This window comes from Pelodiscus sinensis, chromosome 6 (assembly GCF_049634645.1).
Source record: "Pelodiscus sinensis isolate JC-2024 chromosome 6, ASM4963464v1, whole genome shotgun sequence".
NCBI lineage: Eukaryota > Metazoa > Chordata > Testudines > Trionychidae > Pelodiscus > Pelodiscus sinensis.
Window position 1 is genome coordinate 3969315 of NC_134716.1, and position 20675 is coordinate 3989989.

At 42.3% G+C, this 20675-nt stretch overlaps 2 protein-coding genes across 4 annotated transcripts in view; one reads left to right on the forward strand and one right to left on the reverse strand.

Moving 5' to 3' along the window:
• Positions 1-14837, forward strand: part of HOOK3 (hook microtubule tethering protein 3) — a 94140-nt gene extending 79303 nt beyond the window's left edge. For 2 of the 3 annotated variants that reach the window (XM_075931327.1, XM_075931326.1), the window contains 2 exons: positions 1505-1641; positions 12637-14837. In XM_075931327.1, the coding sequence (XP_075787442.1) occupies positions 1505-1641; positions 12637-12652 (153 nt within the window). In that variant the 3' untranslated portion in view covers positions 12653-14837. Of the gene's footprint in view, positions 1-1504 lie in introns of all 3 variants that reach the window. The other variant, XM_075931325.1, reaches the window with a different exon arrangement.
• A 3516-nt stretch (positions 14838-18353) lies between these two features.
• Positions 18354-20675, reverse strand: part of KCMF1 (potassium channel modulatory factor 1) — a 47418-nt gene continuing 45096 nt past the window's right edge. Inside the window, exon 7 of the mRNA XM_075931328.1 lies at positions 18354-20422. Within this exon, the coding sequence (XP_075787443.1) occupies positions 20161-20422 (262 nt within the window). The 3' untranslated portion in view covers positions 18354-20160. The remainder of the gene's footprint in view (positions 20423-20675) is intronic.

A 20675-nucleotide genomic window follows, 5' to 3' on the forward strand; every position in this document is an offset into this window, starting at 1 on the left:
GGGTGGGGGAGAGGGAGCGCTGCCCCATTGCAGATGAGTGCATTTGACTCAGCCATCTATATCCAAGTCGACACTAAACATATAAATAAACCATGTACTTGTGCCTTCTGGCTATGCCTGCCATAACTTAAAATAGAGATGCAAAACATGCTGAAAGAGATAGTGTTGATAATGGACATTAGGTAAAACATAAGTTCACAATATAAAATTCAAGCTGGTTTTCTGTCCTTGATTGCTCACAACCTTCAGTGTATTTATTTATAATTCTTAAAATCTCTCCACAAGAGGCTCTCGGTGTTGGGTATAGAACTGTTATGGCCTCCTACCATGGCACTTAGCCAAATTATGTATATTTAGTTTTGTTAATTGGAATTGGTGCAGACAGTTTCTCCACATATGGCAAAGAGAACCATATCTGAGAGAACCACAGGGGAATTTAACCAGTGTACAATAATGAGTGTTACATTGGTAAAAACAACACACTGACACTTCCCTTGGTGTATGCAAAAGGAACATCAGGGGGACCTAACCAAAGCCAGTTTTTTTTTTGTTTAGGGACTGGTATGAATTATACCAGTAAAAAAGCTCTGTTGCTGCTATTACATGAGTCTACCCTGCCCTACTCTGTTCTTCTCCACTACCTAGGATGGTGTCTGGCTCTTCCGCTTCTCTCAGTTTGGACTGTCTGATTTTAATTTTTCATCTCTCCCAGCATGGCCAATTAGCCCCTGCTGCAACCATTGACAGCAAACACGTTGTTTGTGTTTTCTTTTGGGACAAATTCCTTCCATTTATCATTGGCTGACACTTCATAGGCAAAACGCATTTCTGAAAGTTGAGCGAGGCACCTTAATTTTCTTTGAAGATAACATTAAAAAAAAAACCTCAAGAGGCATGCTTAGGCATGCAGAAAAGCATGCTCAAATACTGGAGGGTGTCCATCCTTGAAACCTTTTTGCATGATTACTACATATGGCACTGAGCAAGAGAGGGTGAATACGGCTGTTATTCCAGGAAAATCTATACAAGCTTCCACACAGCAGTTGCATTATTTCGAAAGAAAATCAAAATAATGGAGGGCTTTTTCCGACATTGGTAAACCTAATTGCATGAGGAATAACGAAAAAGCTGTTTTGGAAGACGGTGTGTGTGGAAGCTCCACTGCTGCTGTGTCGAAATAGCTCCTCACTTGGGCCATTCTAAAGTCATTCCTCCCCAGTGCTTCCTGGCACTGTAAATCCATTAGGGGAGCCTGCCTCGGACTAATTTTGAGGCTCCCCTGTAGTGTGGATGCTCTATTTCGAAATAAGCTTTTCTGAAAGATATCTTCTAGAATAACTTATTCCGAAAGAAGCTTGCAGTGTAGACGTACCGAGCGAGAGAGAGAGGGTGTCTCTATCAAAGGGACAATAGGAAAAGAGAAGACTTTACACAGACAATAGGTAAATGGACAGGCTAAGTAGTGTGCACTAATGTTTGCTAATGAGTTTGTCTCTATTCACAGGGAATGACTCTGCATAAAAAAGCAGCAGAAGACAGACTAGCTAGCACAGGCTCAGGACAGTCCTTCCTGGCTAGACAAAGGCAAGCTACCAGCACACGGAGATCTTACCCTGGTCATGTCCAGCCAGCTACAGCAAGGTAGAGAAGACTTGCCTTTAGAAAGGAAACAGCCCTGGCATACTTTGTTGCACGTGACAACGTTTCAGGAAATGCAACTGGCATCCTTTATCTTTGTTTCTTGTTACCGCTGTTATTTCTCATTTCAGGAAGGGGTTTTATTATGATTTCTTATTGTTTTAATGCCCTTCATTCTACTTTTCCCGGAGTCCTCTCTTCTCTCCCTTTAAATGTGCCAACATTTTGAAAACATCCAGAGGAGTGCTGCATTATAATGGATTTTTTTTAAATTCGTATGAAGTTTGTTCTCTCTTTCCTAGCGTCTGACATAGGCTATGTAGCAAACGTGAATTTTCTGTCAGAAATGATACACACCTACTTATGTGTGTTGTTCTCCTTTATAAGACTCTTTTCATTGAAAGGGAATTACTCTCCTTTTTACTATGTAATAATCAGTGTTTAAAATTGATGAAAATCCTTTATAGGATATGCAAAATGGCGGCATAAAATGGCTATAAAACATGTTTCCCACCCAAAAAAACAAAAACAAAAAACCACTCCACCCCATAGACATTAGCATAGGTGCTAACTGAGCTACATCCTGTGGCATCTGATATGCAGTATGTGCACAACAGACATGAATTTATCTTTTCCTGGGAAGAGGTTGCTCCTGTTCTTGGCATTTAGCATTTAATAGGGAAGCAGGCTGATTTGGAGGCCCCTCTTCCATTCCCTTTCCCCTTAAAAGGCATAAGAGCTGCTTTTATTTCTCCACTATTGTTTGCTGCCACAGGTGCAGTGTTTTGAGATTGTTCTCCCGCTAGTTGAGTCTATCCAGAAAAAAAGATCATGGAATATTTGGAATGCTTTAATGTTCTACAGCATCGTTGAGTTCAAAGATGGCATTTATTTTAAATATTTGTAATTACGGACTAACCATACTTCAGGGAGCAAAGCCCAGCTCAATATTGTTGCCGTTAACATATTCACATTGTCATCCACCACTAAAAGACTTCTTTTAACTTATTGACTAGGAGGAGGATGGTTATATTGATTGCCTTACTAATGATAGCTGTGCCTTTAGGCAAGTTGGTTGCTTACTTGACCGAAAAGTTTGAAGGCTAATTCTTTTGACACGTAACAGTCCATTTATTTGTAGCATCTTCGCTGCACCTTCATTTTGATAAAATGAGTGGTTCTCACTGCTAATACTAATTTAGGACAGATCCTTCTACACAGTGCTGAGTATTTCGGAGTGTTCTGAACCACCCTAAACTCCCAATAACTTCCTGAAGAGTTGAAGATACTCAACACCTAAAATCTCTTAGGATCAGTCGTTGCAGTTTTACTAATAAGGGAGCTTTGTATACGTGTGTTTTTGTGATATGACCTTCAACACAAATCTTGTTCCTAATATGATGTGCAAACCATGTAGTTTCTTAAGTTTACATTTTTTTTAATGATTTTAATCTCTTGCCCAATGCAGGACTTTCCTTCTATTAAAACCCTTCAAAAATAGCTCACCTTGACTTTTTTTAAAGCAGCCCAAGGTATATTTTAATCTAACCTTTTAGTGTAAAATGGTTATAGGCAGGGCTCGACAAATCGCTGTTTCTACTCGCCCGTGGTGAGTAGATTTCAGCTGGTCGCCCCGTTCACCAGCGGCGGGCGCATGCGCAATGCGGGTCTTGCGCATGCGCAGTGCAGAGCTGGCAAGTAGATTTCGTCGCCATTTGTCAAGCCCTGGTTATAGGACCCTGAAGGACCAGTAGACATGGATTCAAAGACATAGATTCATTTGTAAGTGCTATTATAGTCTAGAGCACAGTCAACTGCTCATACCTAATCCATGTTAAAAATTACTATTAAATGATAGAAGAAGTTATCTTGATCCTGATTTTCCCATCTATACAAAAAACATCTTCTGAAGTCCATGGGCAAAATACGTGTTTGTCTTTCATTCCCCCAACATAGAAATAATGGTTGAGCGGCATTGAATGTATTGATTAAAAAAAGCTTTATAACTCTGGTTTGCCCCCTGTATGAAGCCTAAAATTAGGTTAGGAAGAGAAAATTTCACCTGTAGTGTGTGTCAAACTAACAGTGTAGGAGGCTGTTTAGGCATAAAGTGATATTAGCCTTGCTGTGTTTTGGTGAGAAATAAAATGTAAAAAGGCAAGTTTCATAAGCACCAACTAGCAATATGATTACTTTGACACATCTTGATTGTGGAATTCAGACGGGTCGCTTTAGGAATCTTTCTTGCATGTACCCTGTGTGTACAGGAGCAAGAGTTAATCCGTGTTCCTCAATAAATATATACAACAGTTTTCAGCCCCCTAGGAAAGAACCCAAGAATATTTAGGACTTTATTCTGTTTTTGTCTGTCAGGCTCTTCCTTTGTACCACCACCTGCCAACATCTACTTCTGAATGAAGGGGATTCCAGAATTTTAAGGGGAGGTTATATTTCCAAGTTTGTCTGCTAATTCACTTTCAGATGACTGTGTAGCCAAACGAAACTCCATCCTAAAATTAAACAACTTGCTTTTGTTTTTAGGGGGTTTCCCCCTCTCTTTTCTGGCTCCTTCTCCCCCTCTTCGCTGCCTTTGGGTTTTTTGTCTCACATTTGTCGGTTTTACTATTTTGAGGTTTTGTTTTTGGAGCCCACTCTCTCTCTTTATTTTGGCCTTTCTCTTCTTTTCCCCATGAGCTGCTTTCCATGGGTCTTTCTGAGCATCTCAATGAAAGCTGTACTATCCTGTTGAGTTTTATGTTGCTTTTACAGCTGACACTGTGTAGGTAGGAACAGCAGAGACGAACAGTAAATCTGTGTTTTGTTGCTGCTGTGCATAATTACCAGGTTTCATGAAAACTGCTGTGACTATTTCTAATACCATAAATCCGTATTAAATAAAACACAGTCCTGCCCTGCTCACCTAAAAAGATTACTTCCTATGGGAGAACTAATTTGCATTCCTACAAGGGGTAAACAGTCCTCCTGGGCAGCCACACTTTTAGCTGATTATGACAAAGAGCTGAGCAGTCCGTGGGAGTCCTTTCTGAGCTTCCTAACAACTGTGGAAATTTCAGGCAGGCACCTTCTGTCTCGAAGCTTTGTATTAAATAAAGGAAATAGCCTAATGCCCAAGCAAGTCCACAACTCTACAGCACGATCAAACGACTGAAACTTAACTTCTTTTATATTCAAGAACGTGCCGATTAGGGATGTTAAATTTAGATTAATTAACTAATCGAATATTCAATAGGGTTTTCATCAACTATTTGATTAGTCTGTAAGGGTGCCTTTGCCTTTTAACTGTAGCAATAGCCCTGCTGGTCCTGTGCTCCCTGTGGTGCCTCCGCCTTTGAAATGTACAAGAGCCCCAGCGCTGTCTCCACGCTTCCTCCTAGGGCTCTTGTATGTTTTAAAAGCAAAATCACAGCAGAAGTGGCACAAGCGGAGACAGTTTCTGCTGTGCCTCTACCTCCCCTGCCCCCACGGAGACAGTGCTGAGGGGAACCAGCTTTTAAGCCCTCTCCCCCAGCACTGGCTCCTGATCTCTCTCTTGCTGCCTCTCTGATTGAGGCAGCAAGGGGGGAAGCAACTAGTCACATCACTAGTCGATTATCCAATAAGCTTATGCTTATCCAATAGTCGACTAGTCACTTACATCCCTAGTGTGGATTCAAGCATGTACAGTGCCCTGTAAGTTGTACTAGAAACATCATAAGGAAGAATTTGTAAGATTCAGTTTTTTCTTAATAATACTTAGCACTTGAGGAATGCTTTATATTTTTCCAAGTGCTTTATAAACAGTAACAGACTGATTTTAAAGTTAACTTTTAGCCAAAGTGTAGCACAAAGAGACGTCTAACATAGAAATATAAATATGTAAACATTTTATACTGAAAATAATACAAACAGGAAATGGACTACCTGTTGTTTTATCACTGTATCCTTCTTGATATTAAGCAAATAAGAATTCTTTGCAATTTTGGTGTCACTGCCAGACTAAAATAATTTCTATGTTTGCTTTAAAAATATTGCTAGCAGTTTTCTATTCCAACAGGTTTCATTAGCATCTTTAATGTTCATTAGTGTATCAAAGGGTGAATTTTTTTGAATCCTATTTAGAACTAAAGTACCTGTCATTTTCTGCTGTCTCCATAACATTGAGGGGTATGTGCCAGTTGCTAAGAAAATTTTAAAGTAGGACTTATTTTTGAGGGCCCCTTTTTGCTGATGCATTCAAATAATTTCTGCAGTTTTATCAATATTACTCCTCATCAGATTGTCCACTCGACAGCTTCCTGGATGGTTTGTAATGATTCTGTCTGAGTAGTGTTGATGCTTTGGCATAGTTGGTAGTTATATTATACTCGCTTTACACAGCGAGTTTGAGGAAGAACACCCAGAATGTATGTCTCCAATTTTTCATTTTCTATGAAATTTAAAACAACCCCTGGATTGAACACCTTTTATCGAGAAATTTTTTCTCTTGGAGAAGATTGGGAGGAAAATTTAGCACGTGTAGGGCAAAATACTTAGGTTTCCACGGGCATAAATTGAATCAAATTTGACCCCTTATGTTTTGCACGATGCCTGTCATTAAAATAATTAGGTATCTCCAAAATGAATATATGCTAATCAGACAGGATTTAGGGCAATGAGTTTCTGTACAAAGGAGAAACTTATAAATACGTTTTCCCTCTTGTTGTGAGCCCTTAGGCACTCTCATGCCTTTGGTGTCATCTATAGCAGTGGTTCTGTACCAGGGAACTGGGACCCTTGGGGGGCCAAGAGCGGGTTTTAGGGGGGCCACCAAGCAGGGCCATCATTAGACTCATCGGTGCATGGGATAGAAACCTGAAGCCGTCCCCACCACCCCCAACCTCCTGCATGGGGTTGAAGCCCAGGGCTCTCAACCCCACTTTCGCGGCTGAAGTGGAAGTCTGAACAGTGTAGTGGGATGGGGAGGGGGGCCCAGGCAGTTATCCAGCTTACTACCTCCTAAAACCAGTGCCTGTGAGACAGGTGTGCTTTGCAGCTTTTATAGCAGGCTGACGTGGAGGGGGGACTCAAAAAGTTGAGACCCCTCTGAAACACTGTGGATCAGAACTGGATCCATCTTGGTGAAGCCTGTTCTCAATAAAATCTACAATGGGGTCACTTGCACTTGATAGCAACAATGACTTTCAGACACCTTCCTTAAAATGATCGCGTTGAGCAAAGTTTGCATGTGAAATCCGGTGTTCCCTCCCTTAAACTAAAAAGAAAATTTAATGGTCACGAAACTGAGGACTCATATTAGTAATGGCTTGTGCCAGGCCAATTCTAGTTAAGCATTGCTCATTTCCCTGCACACTTCGCTCTTGGGAGTACAAACACTTCTCCTGTCTACCTGTCTTTTCTCAATAGAAATAGGTGAAGTATGGCATGATCTGCTATGCCTGGGTATGTGAGCTCCTCGCATTTCAAGAGGCAAATCCTGACTGAGCCAGAAACCCCTCAAGCTGATGGCTGTAGAAGACACTGACTAAGCCTCTGTAACAAGCAATAAGTGTGGGAATAGATACGCTACTAGCTGCCGCTTCAGTCTTATTTCAGATCTGCATTAGGTCTTGGGCATCCTTGGCAGAGGACCATCTCAAGCATAAGTAGGTGACATTTCTTCCCTATCTAGAGTGCAGGGAGGCATCGGAAACTTGGTAGTGACCAATATGAGGTGAAAATAAGAGGATTTTTTTTTCATCGGGTGAAGAAAGCAAGACAGACACAGGCACCTGTTCTGAGAAGGGTGCTTGCGTACAAATCTCCAAGAGTGGTCGTTGTCGTAAGTTTTTTTTTTTTTCGCTGCAACTCACACACCGTATGAAGCAAAATACTGGGTTCTTGGCATTGATAGATTTAATTTAATGTTGAGTTACAGCTGACTGAACAAGAAACTCAAGAAAGGGGCTTTCCCACATCAGTATAGGTAGGCCAGCCTCAGATTTTTCCCATCTGTCAAAATAGATCTCTGGAGATTGGCTCTGCAACTGGCACCATATTGGGAGAATCTGACTGCTTCTCTTGTTTTCCATTCTTGACTCCAATGTTTTCATTGGAGAGCGAGGCACAAGGTCACTTTAGAAACAATCCACTGATGGAATTGGACATATCTTGGCATTTAACAAATAAAAGTAGACTGGAAAGCCCTGGGAAACTCTACTAGAAGCAATGTGCATTTTTTTCCCAGCTGCACAGTTCTAAAAGACATCAGATTACTCCCTAACAATGGATTCAAGTCAGCTTCCTAAACTAATTGTTTGACACCCAAAACAGCTGATGGATCAGAAACAATTCATGATAAATGCTCTAGAGTCTTGATCCGTGGTGTCCAACCAGTTGAAGCAGTAGCCACAATAGTGGTTACTGCTTTAGCGAACTAGCCTTGTTAGTCTGAAAATGTAAATACTAGAATGGTTATTGTTATAGCAACTCGCCACACTCAAGCGGCCAGATAGCCACTTGTGGCTAGTGTGTTGGACACCATGGGTGGGGGTGAAGGGCTGAGCTTTTTGAAGTGCATGGGCATTTTGCCACTGACTTGGGTTTTCACTCTCTCATCTGAAGATACAGTTCTTTCTACAATAATGGGGTAGCTCTGAAGTGGTTCTGCGCATTGGTCAGTGCCAATGGAAGATCAGAGATGTTCTGTGTTCATTGCTTATAGGAAGACACGTGGAGACCTGACAAAGGAGGGAGCGTGGCGCATTATACATTGATGCCACAATTTAAAGTAAATCCCCGTCTTATGAGATCAGAGGCGTTCTCTTAGTGCTGTTCGGAGCCTCCGATTTCAGAAGTGGGTTTGAGAACTGGTTGAAGTACTGTCCAGGAAAAATGAAAGTGTGGCTTACAGGGTACTTGGGAAACCATTCGTATTTGCTGGCAACCTTATTTACTGCCAGTTGCGGCTGACGTGTTTTGCATTTAGGCATGGGAACAGTTTTTGTACGGGAACAGAAGGTGAAAGCTCTGGTTTCAGTGAGAGAAGAATGGCTGTTTTCATCTTTAAAAAAGGAGACGTTTCAATCAGTTCTTCCAGCTGTGGATCCTCAGGACAATGGTCTTTGTGCTACCAGTTTAAGGGCTGCCACCAGAAACACACTTAGGGATTGCAACTGTTACAGAACTTAGCAGTCCAGCTGCTCCGGTGATGTCTTGCTGGAGGTATCGATGCTGCCCACAGCTTAGAAACTGCTTATAATTCAGCCATTCTGCTTCCATGTCTTGCTAATTTATCAGCATTGCTAAAAACCAGTCCTTCACTGTCACTCTGATAACATGGCATGGTAACAAAGGCCATGAATATGAATAGCATAAAGAACTCAACTTGGAAATCTGCCAGTCTTAAATTGAAATACTTAGGGTATAACTCCCCCCCGCCCCTCAACTTTTTTTTTCCCCCCTCAACAAAAAATCCTCGGTGTTTCACATTTAAAAAGAAAAATGGTTTGGTGTTCCTCGGTCTTTAAAAAGTTTCAGAAATACTGCCCTAGACTATATCCTATCTAGAAAGACATATCGGGCCTATCCCTCAGTTCCCTGCAAGTCTACCTGGCAGCTGTTACTGCACTTCATCCCTCTATGGAAGGCAACTTTCTCTTTGCACACTCGCTAACCATTTGATTCTCAAATGCTTTGATAGGGACTTTCCCTGCCTCCTGGAAAAATAACACCCTGTGGGACTCAAATCTTGTCCTCTCCATTTCAACACCCCTCCTCCCCAGTACTTAGTGACTGACTTCATGTCTTTCCTCTCCGTGAAAGTTGCCTTTCTCATAGTCATCACATCAAGGAGGGTCAGAGCAGTGAAGACAGACCCTCCACACGTTACATTTGCCAAAGAGAGTTGCTGTACAACTACATCCCAGATTTATCCCAACAGTGGTTTTGGCATTTCTCCTTCACCAATCCATTCACTTACCTATAGTCTTCCCAAAACCCCATACATCTGCAGAAGAACATGGACTCCACTTCCTAGATGGCCTTTTGCCATAGAGACCCAAACCTTTCTGAAAGACCCCGCGGTAGTTTGTTGCTAGAGCGCAGAGAATCTGAGGATAGCCCATCTCCATCCAGAGAACTTCCAAATGAAGATTCTACCCTGTCGGTTCCCAAACCTTGCCCTCTCCCAGTGGGGGTACACATGCACTCCACAGGAGCCCTACATACCCCTCCCAAATGTCTGAAGCCATCATATGGTGCACCCATAGCAAGATATTGCACCGTGGTACAAGATTCAGTGGCTGATGACTGATTTGTGATGGAAGTTCTCCATTCAGCTTATCCCACCCTCCTCCTGCGTAGTGCTGCTCGTCAGGCACCCGTAGTGGAATGCAGTAGAGACTATCACTCGAAGAAGTGTTTACTCACAACTAGAGGCTCTTTGAGATACCTTGCCCTTATTTCTATTTCACTTACCCATCCTTCTCCCATCTGCTCTCCGATTTGTGGAGGAGAAGGAACCGAAGAGATCTTTGGTCCACTCTACCCTTCCTTACCTGGGTCAGAAGTGTAAGGCAAGCCAGACTATATATGCAGAGCAACAGACGCTGCTTTCAAATTCTCCGACTCTCGTGTGGTGCGCCTATGTAAGTATCAGGGCATTCATATAGGGACCGTCCCCTCAAAGCACCTCCAGTTACAGGCAAGTAACCGCCTCATCTTCAGCCGTTGGAAATCCTCAGAGCTCCTTCCTTCTGAAGCAGTGACACTTTCTGCCAGCTGAGGATCAGCCTCAGTATCTTGGATCTCTCCAGGCTTAAAAAACTGCTGCTGTTACAGTGATTAAAAAATTCCCTACTATGGAAATACTTCCTAGAAGTTGTTACCAGATTCGTTTCTAGTAATAACAGGCACTATTCTAACCCACAAGGACAGGCACATCTCTCCCTCTCTTGGGCCAGTGTATTTCGGAGAGTCTGTGGCCAGGTTTACCTTTTCTTTTGTTTCCCCAAAGGGCTCCCTTTAGTAAAACGGAAACATTGTATTTTCCAGTGTGTTAGAGTGTGTTAACTGCATCACCCTATCTTTCATTTAATCCGATTGGACAAGCAGATTTTCAGTATCTCACCCTCTGATGAGAGTGAAGAGCAGGATTTTTCATTTGAACAAGTGGATTGGGCTCTCTCTCAGCTTCAGCATTTTCACATTTTGCGGGGTTTTTTTTCAATCATCCACATCCTGCTGTGCATGCTCGTTTAGTAGCGCTTGAGTGGACAACGGTGCACCTGGATGTGCAACTACCAGCATACTTTTTCAGGATTCGGTGTTTAATGCATTCTTGATTTTATTTCACTTGATTTGTTATGGTCTGTTCTCTCTCTCTGTGCACTTTCTGACTTCTCTACATAATAAACATTCTGGTTAGGAGGACAGGAGCACGAAGGTGGGCGCATAGTAAGGTCATTGTGCTGTTACAGAAATTTGAAAGCGTACACTTGTAATGTGTGCAGCAAAGTTAAGTAGTTGTGTTATTTTGGGTTTGGTAGAATTAACGCAGCATCTACAGGACTTGTGCTTTTGCAATAACTTTGGAAAGAAGTGTCTTAACGTTTAGCCATAAAGACATTTTCGCGAATAAATTCAGTCCAGATTTGCCTGCGATGAGAAGCATTATTAGTCAGGACAATTCTTAGAGCCTGTATTCTATCAGATGAGCGTATTTGCTGTTTATATTGAGATGGGATTATTGAAAATCAGAATAAGCCCACATTGGAATCAAGTTTCTCTCCTATTCTGCATATTTCTGCAGTAATATCTAAAATTTGCTTTCAATCGAAAACTTTATTTTACATGAAATGACTAAAACTTATTTGTGTACAATGAACATGACACAGATGTGCTTGTTAGGCAGCTTTGGTAGAGCTAATCAAAACTCAGGGCTTGCTCATTAATATTTTTATCTTGCGACACTTGTGTGGCATTTCTGACCGATGAGAATTGAAAATATGACTCATTGCCTTTTTCAGTGGTTAAAACCCATGCTGTGAGAGCAGCACCTTCTTTATTTCTGGAAATGTGGTTTTTTTTTAAGCGGATTGTGCTCACAGGCAGCAAGAATGTGTGGAGGCCAATTTCAATGCTACTGTAGATCTTGGCGTGGTCTGAAGAGGCCTTCTGCACTAAGAGTGGTGTAACCACTTGGACACAGCTCCTCAAAGGTATGAAGGTGCCTAACGTCTATCGATGTGAATTAGCTGCCTACATAGCTTTGAGGATCTGGGTCGTGGTCCGTTCCTAGGAGTGGCACCAAATGGAGATATTTCTTGGAGGGGAGCGAGGGTGCAATTCCAGTCCTCCTCCAGCTTCCTCCCCCAGCAGGGCCCCTGCTCATCCCTTAGCCCCGCCCCAGATCTTCCTCAGCTGTGGCATATCCCCTCTCTCGTCCTCCTATGCTGCCAAGAATCGCTTTCTCAATAGAGCCCCCGGAGCTTGGCTGTAAAGGAACCCGTGTGCCAGACCACAGCCCCATTTGGAGTGGCAGCCTGGTCCTGTTTCAGTAGCACTGCCACCGTGCCCCTTGGGGTGATGCTCTGGACCATTCAGGCAGCAGCCATGGTGTTTTAGTTGAGAACCGCTGCTTAAAAGTGGTCAGGCCCCCGCTGCCCCCAACTTTGGGGCCTGTATATCTCTGACCAATGCAAAAACCGTCGGGGGAGGCTGGGGGCAAACACCCCTTGTCCCAGTCCCCCCAGCCCATGGGGCAGCGCTGGGCTAGAGGCCAGCTTTTGTTCCGCCATTCAGCTGGTAGCACATTAGGCATCTTGCGAATGCTTCTAGTCGCCTTAATAAAATAATGGTTGTAGCCCGCAAGAAACCGTTCCCCTTGACCTAGCTGAGCTTTAACTAGACGCCGCTTAACTAAACTGCATAGAAAATGTGTGTTCTGCTTTCCTTTTTAACAGGAATGAAATGTTTGGCTTCTTTTTAACTTTCTTCTTTATTTTTTTTTTTCATTTGCAGTGATGTGGTTGCATGACCTGCAGCATTATTTGTCATACAGGGACTGTTCAGTGCATGACTTGCTTTTCTGCCAGACTGCATAACCCCAAACTTAACCAGTTCTACCACTTAAGACTCATGCCAGCTGATTTCAAAGAGAGACTTGCAAAGAAGCTTGCCATCTTGGGGAGTGGCTTTATGGTTTCCCTCTTCCACCACCTGCTCCCTCCACCCCCTCCAAAAAAAAAATCTCCCAGTGAAACTGAGGAAGGCGAAAACTCAGTATTCAGAATTCTTGAAAGGGCATTTGATAAATTGACACAGATCCCTTTCAGTGCTCCATTTTACTTTCTCTATCCGATTTAACTACTTCATTCTAATTATTAACACATAACCACCTGCAACATTTTCGATTACTAAACTAGATAATGGCTAGTCTTAATGTGGTCATCAATGTACCTTTTTGTATAGTCATATTTTAAAGGCTCTGCTTCAATCAGGCTTTTTATTATTTAAATGAAGCCAAGAAAGTTTTCTTGCAGGAGAAAATGTTTGAATTGCTGTTTGACGACTCCAATGTTCCTTAAAAACTAAGCAAGATCCAGCTGATAAATTCCAAGCATGGACTATCATGCAATATTTTATTTGCAAACATTGCATACTTTCTTAATATGTATATACACAGTAGTTTATGACTGTTACTTTTTTCTCTGTCCATTTAGCTGTGTCCTCAATTTCTTTCAGTAACAATTTTTTTCCATCTATGTACAAATGATAAATGATTCTAGAAAGGAACATGAGTCGACAGAACTAGTACAAAAGCAGTCTACAGACTTACAGTATTATGCAAAATATCCTTGCTAGCTTATTTGAGTTATTTAAATTTTACTTGTACTATTTAGTTGTCTTTTCCTTATCCCAGTTTATTTCATTTCCAATTGCACTAGCATGCTGGTTTCTTTGTATTATGAAGGATTGCTCTAAGATTTGCAATATGTAGACAGTATAACTCAAAATGCTTTGGTGCTGCCTCTATTGACTAATTTAAAAAGCTGCTTATTTAAAAATTTAAGTTCTGAACTAGCCACCCATTTGTGTTACTGTATTTTCATTTTGTACATGGACGGACAGCACTGGCAAGATGCAAGACCATGCTGTTCTAGAGTATTCAAAGTGACTGTTGACTGTAAATCTATGGTTGTTTGAACCTCTGGGGCAAAGGTGAGACCTTGTAAGCCATAGTATTTGCTAACTGCCTCCAGAGAAGCTGAACTCATTAGCGCTGTACGTTGTTTGGTTTGATTAGAAGTCCGTGTCTTGAGCAGCCCCACACTTCCTCATCACAGAGGAACGTTCAGGCCTTGAGAGCTGATGAGGGGGTGTACAAACTGGCCTTTTTGCCTTCTTGGGAACGGGATGAGTGGCATTTCCAACTCCGGAGAGCCGCTGGGGATGATTAAAGGCTTCCCTACCCCCACTGGAGATCAGTGCCGCCAGAGTCCGTAGCTTTCGGTTGCCATGTGACTGTTCAGGGGTTAGACAGAGACTCCTCGAGGGTGGCTCTGGGTATTGGAGCCATTCTTCATGCCACCAGCCTGGCTGTATAGATTAGTAGGTTACTGTTCAAGCTGGTCTGAAGCCCAAGGTATTGAACTGTCCTGAAAATCATCCTTTAGCTTGACTTAGTTTCCTCAGTGCAGTAGAGAAATGTCCGATTGAGCTCGTATCCGCACGTAAATGTTTTTTCTTTTAATTCAGTTATCCTAGGCGCGCTCTCCTGGAGCAACTGCAAATTTCAGTGGCAAATTAACAATGATCCCACGCATGTATCCAATGTACTAACTTGATGTGTGCTGCATACGAGACTTTAATTTTCTCTGTGGCAGCTTGTTTGACTGTCCTTATTTGTGTTGACCAATTATCAAAATAACTGTTTGTGAAATTGCCAATATATTTTCTGTCAGAGAATGGATTTCTAGAGTGTGAAAACATTTGATTGCCCTCTTCAGTTCACTATGAATTCTTATCCTGTAACTACCAGATTGTCATGGTAGTGGTATTAATATACATATCTGTATATAGACAAAAAGACATGGTTGTGGTCAGAAGAATTCGAACATTTTAATAACGTTTTTCCCAGTCAAATACAATAATGCTTCCAAGGCTACAAAAAAGTGTACAGTTGTTAAACAAGTTGTAAATAAAGGCTTATATAAAATGGAGTCTCTTGTTTCTCTGGAATTTTACTGTAGTAAAGAGAGTGCAGAAACTAAGGTTTGTGTTAAAATTGTGGCTTTGTTAAATCTGAAACTCTCCTTTTGTAGCCACAAACTAATGGGGTCATATTTGTTGTCTGACTGAAGTTATTATCCAACTAAATCTTTCAAGCAGACTCATTACAGGGGCTTGGAGCTGGTCCTGCATCTCCCCACACAAGGATCTTTTAGTGCTTCCCACCCTCCAGGAGCACATACCAGTGTGTAGGAGAACACAACACTGAAGGTGAACTTTGGATAACAAGTCCATGCTCTAGGACTGCACGGTAAGATACAGAATGGTAAGGTAAGTGGTCTTTAGTCATAACTGGAATGCTTCACTCAATGGGGTATTTCCAGAAAGGTTGATGGGTGCTCGGTGTAAGTTTTGGGTCAAGCTTAGAGCTACCCAGTCTGGTTGCTTACAGAAGATGGCAGGAGACTGTAGGTATTGCCTCTGCATCACAAACAGACACTCGAGCATTTTTATCAGTAATCCGGTTGTAGTATTCAAAAGTGGCCTTGAGAGGACTAGTCAGAGAGCCTGCTGGAGCGATGTCACCCCTGTACACTAAGCCCTGAAGACTGGACTGAAGGTCGAGGAGATACGATCCGGCTATGGGCAGGTGGCAGACCTGTGGTCAGCCGTGATTCATGTGGCTGTACTAGCTTAGTAATAGCTGTCTGGAGCTTTTAAACGCCTGGAGTAAAGCCATATAGCATGGCCATGGACATTCAGCGCTCCCCCCTGCTGCCTGCCAAACATTTTGTTGTCACGGAAGATCCCTGGGCTGCATGGAAAGAGCCGTTTTTCCATGAGAACCAAGTAAAATCTCCCATTTCCAGACCATTTCAAACTTTCATCTGGTTTGGTCAGATAATTGTGGATTTGCTCTAATGGGGTGTATGTGTCTGTGCATGCATCCTCCCTTCCATTGGGAACAGGGTTGGATCTAGCTCTAGCCTGTTTTGAAGACTTATACCAAGAGATCCTAGAGGAGCCAGAGAAGTTTCTGTAATCTTTGTAGGCGCATACAACCTTTTCCATTATTTATGTACTAGCAGAGGTACCTGGAGTTGTTCTGGTCTTTTACTGAAGTAATTATTTTTAAATAAGTGAAAAATGTCCATGATTTATTTCAGTGACTGTAGTTTTTGGAAATGAAGGCTGGAGAGCTTGGGGCTGAGGGGTGGCTTAGGGCAGAGGGCTGGAGGTGTAGGGGAGCTCACAGAAGTCAAGGGAGGTGCAGGACCAAGGGCAGGGGCTCAGCACAAGGCACTGGGAGGTGGAGGGGGGCTTACCAAGGCAACCCCTGGTGGTTGAGAGTGGTGATGTGCTGATGGCAACTCCTCTCAGGGGCTTGAGGCCCCCATCTGTTCCTGCAGGCCATGGGGGGAGGGTGTCAGGCTCCAGAGGCTGCTGCCTCCTCTGGTGGCCTGCAGGCTTCTCCACAGGGGAACCCTCTCTACTGGCCCCCCTTGTGGCTTACAAGCTCTCCACATCAGGGGGTAAATTGGCTACTTACCGGTTCTGGTAGCAAGCAAGATGGCCACTTCCATGGTGCTGCAGCTGCCCCCAGTGACCACGCTCAGTATTGTGTCCCTTTGCGTGCCGTGTGTTATCCCTCCCCCTCCACCCCACCCCCTGTTATGGGAGAGTCCCCCATTTCTGGCACAACCAAACCCGACCTTGCTTTAAGTTAAACAGGAAGCTGCATCCCAAATTTGGCGGCTCAAGCGAGGCTGGTCGCTTTCTGCTGCAGTGGATGGCAGTCAGTCACTGAGGGCCTGTTGGATGCTATACAGGTTCTTTATACCACGGAAGGGTTGTGGTAGGATCACCCTCCATGCACTTTCTGATGTGTGCCATAGAAGTCTCTGACCAGACCTCAGCATTATTGGTGTAATATTGGCAGCAGTAACAAGGGAAGAGGAGTGGTGATGTCAACTGCTAAATTCAGGCAGGAGCTTAAAGCCGTGGCTGGATAGCCCTTAGGCAAGTGGAACCCCCAGACACCAGATGTGCCTTGCCAACACGGGCCAGCTGTGCCTTTGTCGGTCCTGCTAGACTGCACTGGTTTAGGGGATAGCATGGCTCAAACTTCCCACAGGCATGATGGAAAAAGGTGCTGGGACTGGACAGTCCACTTAAAGGATGGCCAAGAGATTTGATTAAAATGCCTTGTCTAAGACAGTTTAGAAATGCATGGTGACAGTATCTGAGAATAGCTGTGGGTTAGTTTGTCACTTTTGTATTAAACAAGAAAGCAGCCACCTAAAACACTGTGGGATGATACTGTGTCCCCTGTGAACAAGCATGTGCACAGCCTTTTTAGTCACCCTCTGTAATGTAAAAATATGCCTCATGCTAAACCCTACACTGCTTTTCCCCACCTGTGGCTGTGATCAGTTGTATGCCTTACCAATTGCCAACACAATCTTTGACATGCTTCAGTCAGCCTTGCTCTCAACTCCATACACACCAGCCTGGAGCCTTCCTTCTGCAAAAAGCCAACACAGCCAGACTTCTGCCCTTGCTCTGACTCATTAATAGAGTAGACAGGAACAGGCTACCACCAAGGCTAGATATTCTGCCAGCATGTAACCCTCCCCTCCCCCTTCCTACTACTTACCACTTTCTGCTTCCCCCTAAGCCCCACAACACTGGGTTTTATGCAGGGAAGGGGGAATTTACTTGACCTACACAAGGGATGTTTTAATTCCACCACAGGGCACAATAGTGGAGACTTTTGAAAGCTCAGAATACAAAGCTCAGGAAAGCTTTTAATTTGAAAAAGCGGTGGCAAGTCCTGTGGCACCAACTGAAGTGTTAGAGCATAAGCTTTCGGGGGCAAAGATCCACTTTGTCAGATGCATTTTAATTTGAAGAACATCTTCCTGTAAATGCAACCTTTGTAACTTAACTTAGGCACCGATTCCTCCTCCAGCAAAGCTGTCAATCATCATTTTAGGAAAAATATTTAATACTTATAGGATATTCTTCATGTATCTTACCAACACACTTTCATTAAGATTTCTTTGAAGATTCATTACGAAACTGTTTGCTGGGACACTATATGTTGTATAGTTCAACTCATCAAAGTTTAATGTTAAATATAAGCCAGCAGGTATTCAGACTTTCACATGAAACATGGAAATTTGTGGCTACCAGCACTTGCAGGTAATACAGTACATAGAAGTGAAGTTTGGAAATCATGTAACAAACGTCCTTAAAAAAAGTTGTATATAGATATTAATAAATGAACATCTGGTTTAACAGATTAGAGAAGCATATCGGTGAAGGTGAGCAAAATTACATCCTACATTGCATTTCACTTGTACATGCACTTGTGGAGTATTACACAGCTTTGAAGTATGTTTTTGTATGTACAGTTTGCGGCTATTTCTCAGTCCAGCACAAATGAAATCTTGGAGCCAAACTGTCAGGATAATGCACCGACACCAAAAAAAAATCAACTGAACAACAGTCTTGAAAATGCTTTATTGAACGGTGTGTCTTATTGTAATGTGCAGAAGATGTGTTTGAAAAGACTACAGCTTGAAAACTGGTTCTGAAAATCCTCAACAATCAATAAAAAAATCCCTACTGGGGGTAACTCCTAGTATAGCCAGAAGACTGGTGTAAAATTTCCCTTAAAACATTTTCAGTTGCAGAGACTAAACAAAAACAAAGTTGTACTGAATTGTCTGGAAATACTTGGAATTTGAGGATTAAGAAAAGAAGATCAAAACAAACTTCAAACGGTGGGGTGGTTTTTTTGTTGTTTTAGATTAGTATACATGTCACAGTTCTGTTAAGAACACCAGCTGGTGTTCCAGTCTGTAATTTTATTCTAAAATGCTTGTAATGCTGCAGGAATGGAAGATACAGAGAAAGAGAAAGCAGGTGAGGTTAGAGAACTGGAAAGAGACATGATTATGGTATAAGCCTATTTTAAATTTATCAGAAGCTGTGTGCACTTTTGTCTTTATAGTCTAACTTTACATTCCAAAAAAACCAAACCCCAGCTGTCTTTGCATTGGGGCGATTATGAAAGTCTATGCACAAAAAACACTGTACATTTTTTTACATATAGGATTAATAGTATAGGCATGTAGGTGGCATGATTCAATTAAAAGGCTTTTTACTTTTTTATGCCAGAAAAATAATCAGAGAAATAATAAATAAAAGGTGCTAAAGTTAGCATTAAGAATTCAGTTGTAATATATTGACAGTCTGGGAAGTCAAATCCTCAAGCTCTCCTGATACTGACAAGTCTCTGCAAACTATGAAGCAAATACATAAATAAAACTCAAAAATATGATTGAGACTGTGAAAGGCTTTTAAAACTAAGACAACATAATCCAGGTTAACTTTTTTTTTTTTTTTTTTTTTAAAGACAGTGAATAAATGAATCATCTACACCTGAATAAAACATGTTTAACAGTTGAAAAATTTTAACAACCACAAAAAGGAAACTTTAAACAAAGATGAACAAGATTTGATTTTGGGGCACACAAAAGCCCTTTGCAGTAGATACCAGCAATGACCTTACTGCTGTATCTCCGACAGACGTGTAGGAGAGAAGCTAAACTCCACATGGACAGGATGACTAATATGACAACATAATAGTCACATATAGCAAAATGCCAAACCCTGGAAACAACAACAATGTATCCCACTGCAGAGCTTGCTTTATGTGCCGGAAGCACATAGAAATAGGTGATTCGGTCACATATTATTCAAAAGCTACGGCGTGGCGACAAACTGCTAGTGAACACAAACCTTTTTGTCACGTAACCTTTGAATAATGGGAAAAGCTTTGGGTTTTTATAGTTTTACTCCTTGTATTTAATTTTTTAAATGACAAGGTCACTAAAACTCATGCACGCTGCAAAAAACCTCATGCAGTAGTTAAGGTAAACCATCCAAGCAGTTTTTATTCATTAATATTCATAAATACACACAGCAGCTTCATTAGAGATTTTTCATTTTTTTTTCCTCTTCAGTTTGAACGTGGAGTATTAGGAGAGCCTTTTGCATGTCAAGGTACAGAACACAGAGGTTTTCTCCTCCGCACTGCGACCTACATTTACCTGCTAGAAGTAAAAATTAGTTAAGTGGAAATGATTATCATATATATCTTTTCTCTCTTCCTTTTGAATGTACACAATGTAACAAGAGTGACAGACCTGAAATTACAATCACCAAAACAAACCCAAGATAGTAGTTGTCCACTTTCATTGGCAAATACAGCACAGAGGACATTGTCTGCGAAGTGGGATGTCATCAAAGAGGAGGTGGAGGAGGCTCGTTTCCTTTATTACTCTCTTTTAAATTTAGGTTTTCTAAAGCAACATCTAAAGGCATAATATCTACACAGCCCATAGCACCAAAATCGGCTATCTCCCCCCTCTCATCCTCATCTGAGGAGGAACTTTCTTCCCGCATCAAAGTGGACAGTAGAAGCTCTTGAACAAATAGGCTACGGTCTGCCCGTTCACTTTCCATTGACTGGCGCTCTGCTTCGGACATCTTAGGGTCATTCAACCTGCACAACAGCGAAGGGAGACACAAGACAGGGAGTTGATAAAAGCCCACCGGGCTGAAGACGTCACCCAGCAAGCGTGCTCTTATCTGCTGGGCTGACAAATACTGGAAGGCGTTCAAGGGAACCAGTTTGGTCTGGTCTACGCTACAGCAGAAGGATGACTTAATATACTCAGTTAATTATGTAGCTGGAGTCGACATATCTTAAGTTGCGTTTCTGTGCCGCCCTCACAGCGGGAGGTCGATGGGAGCAA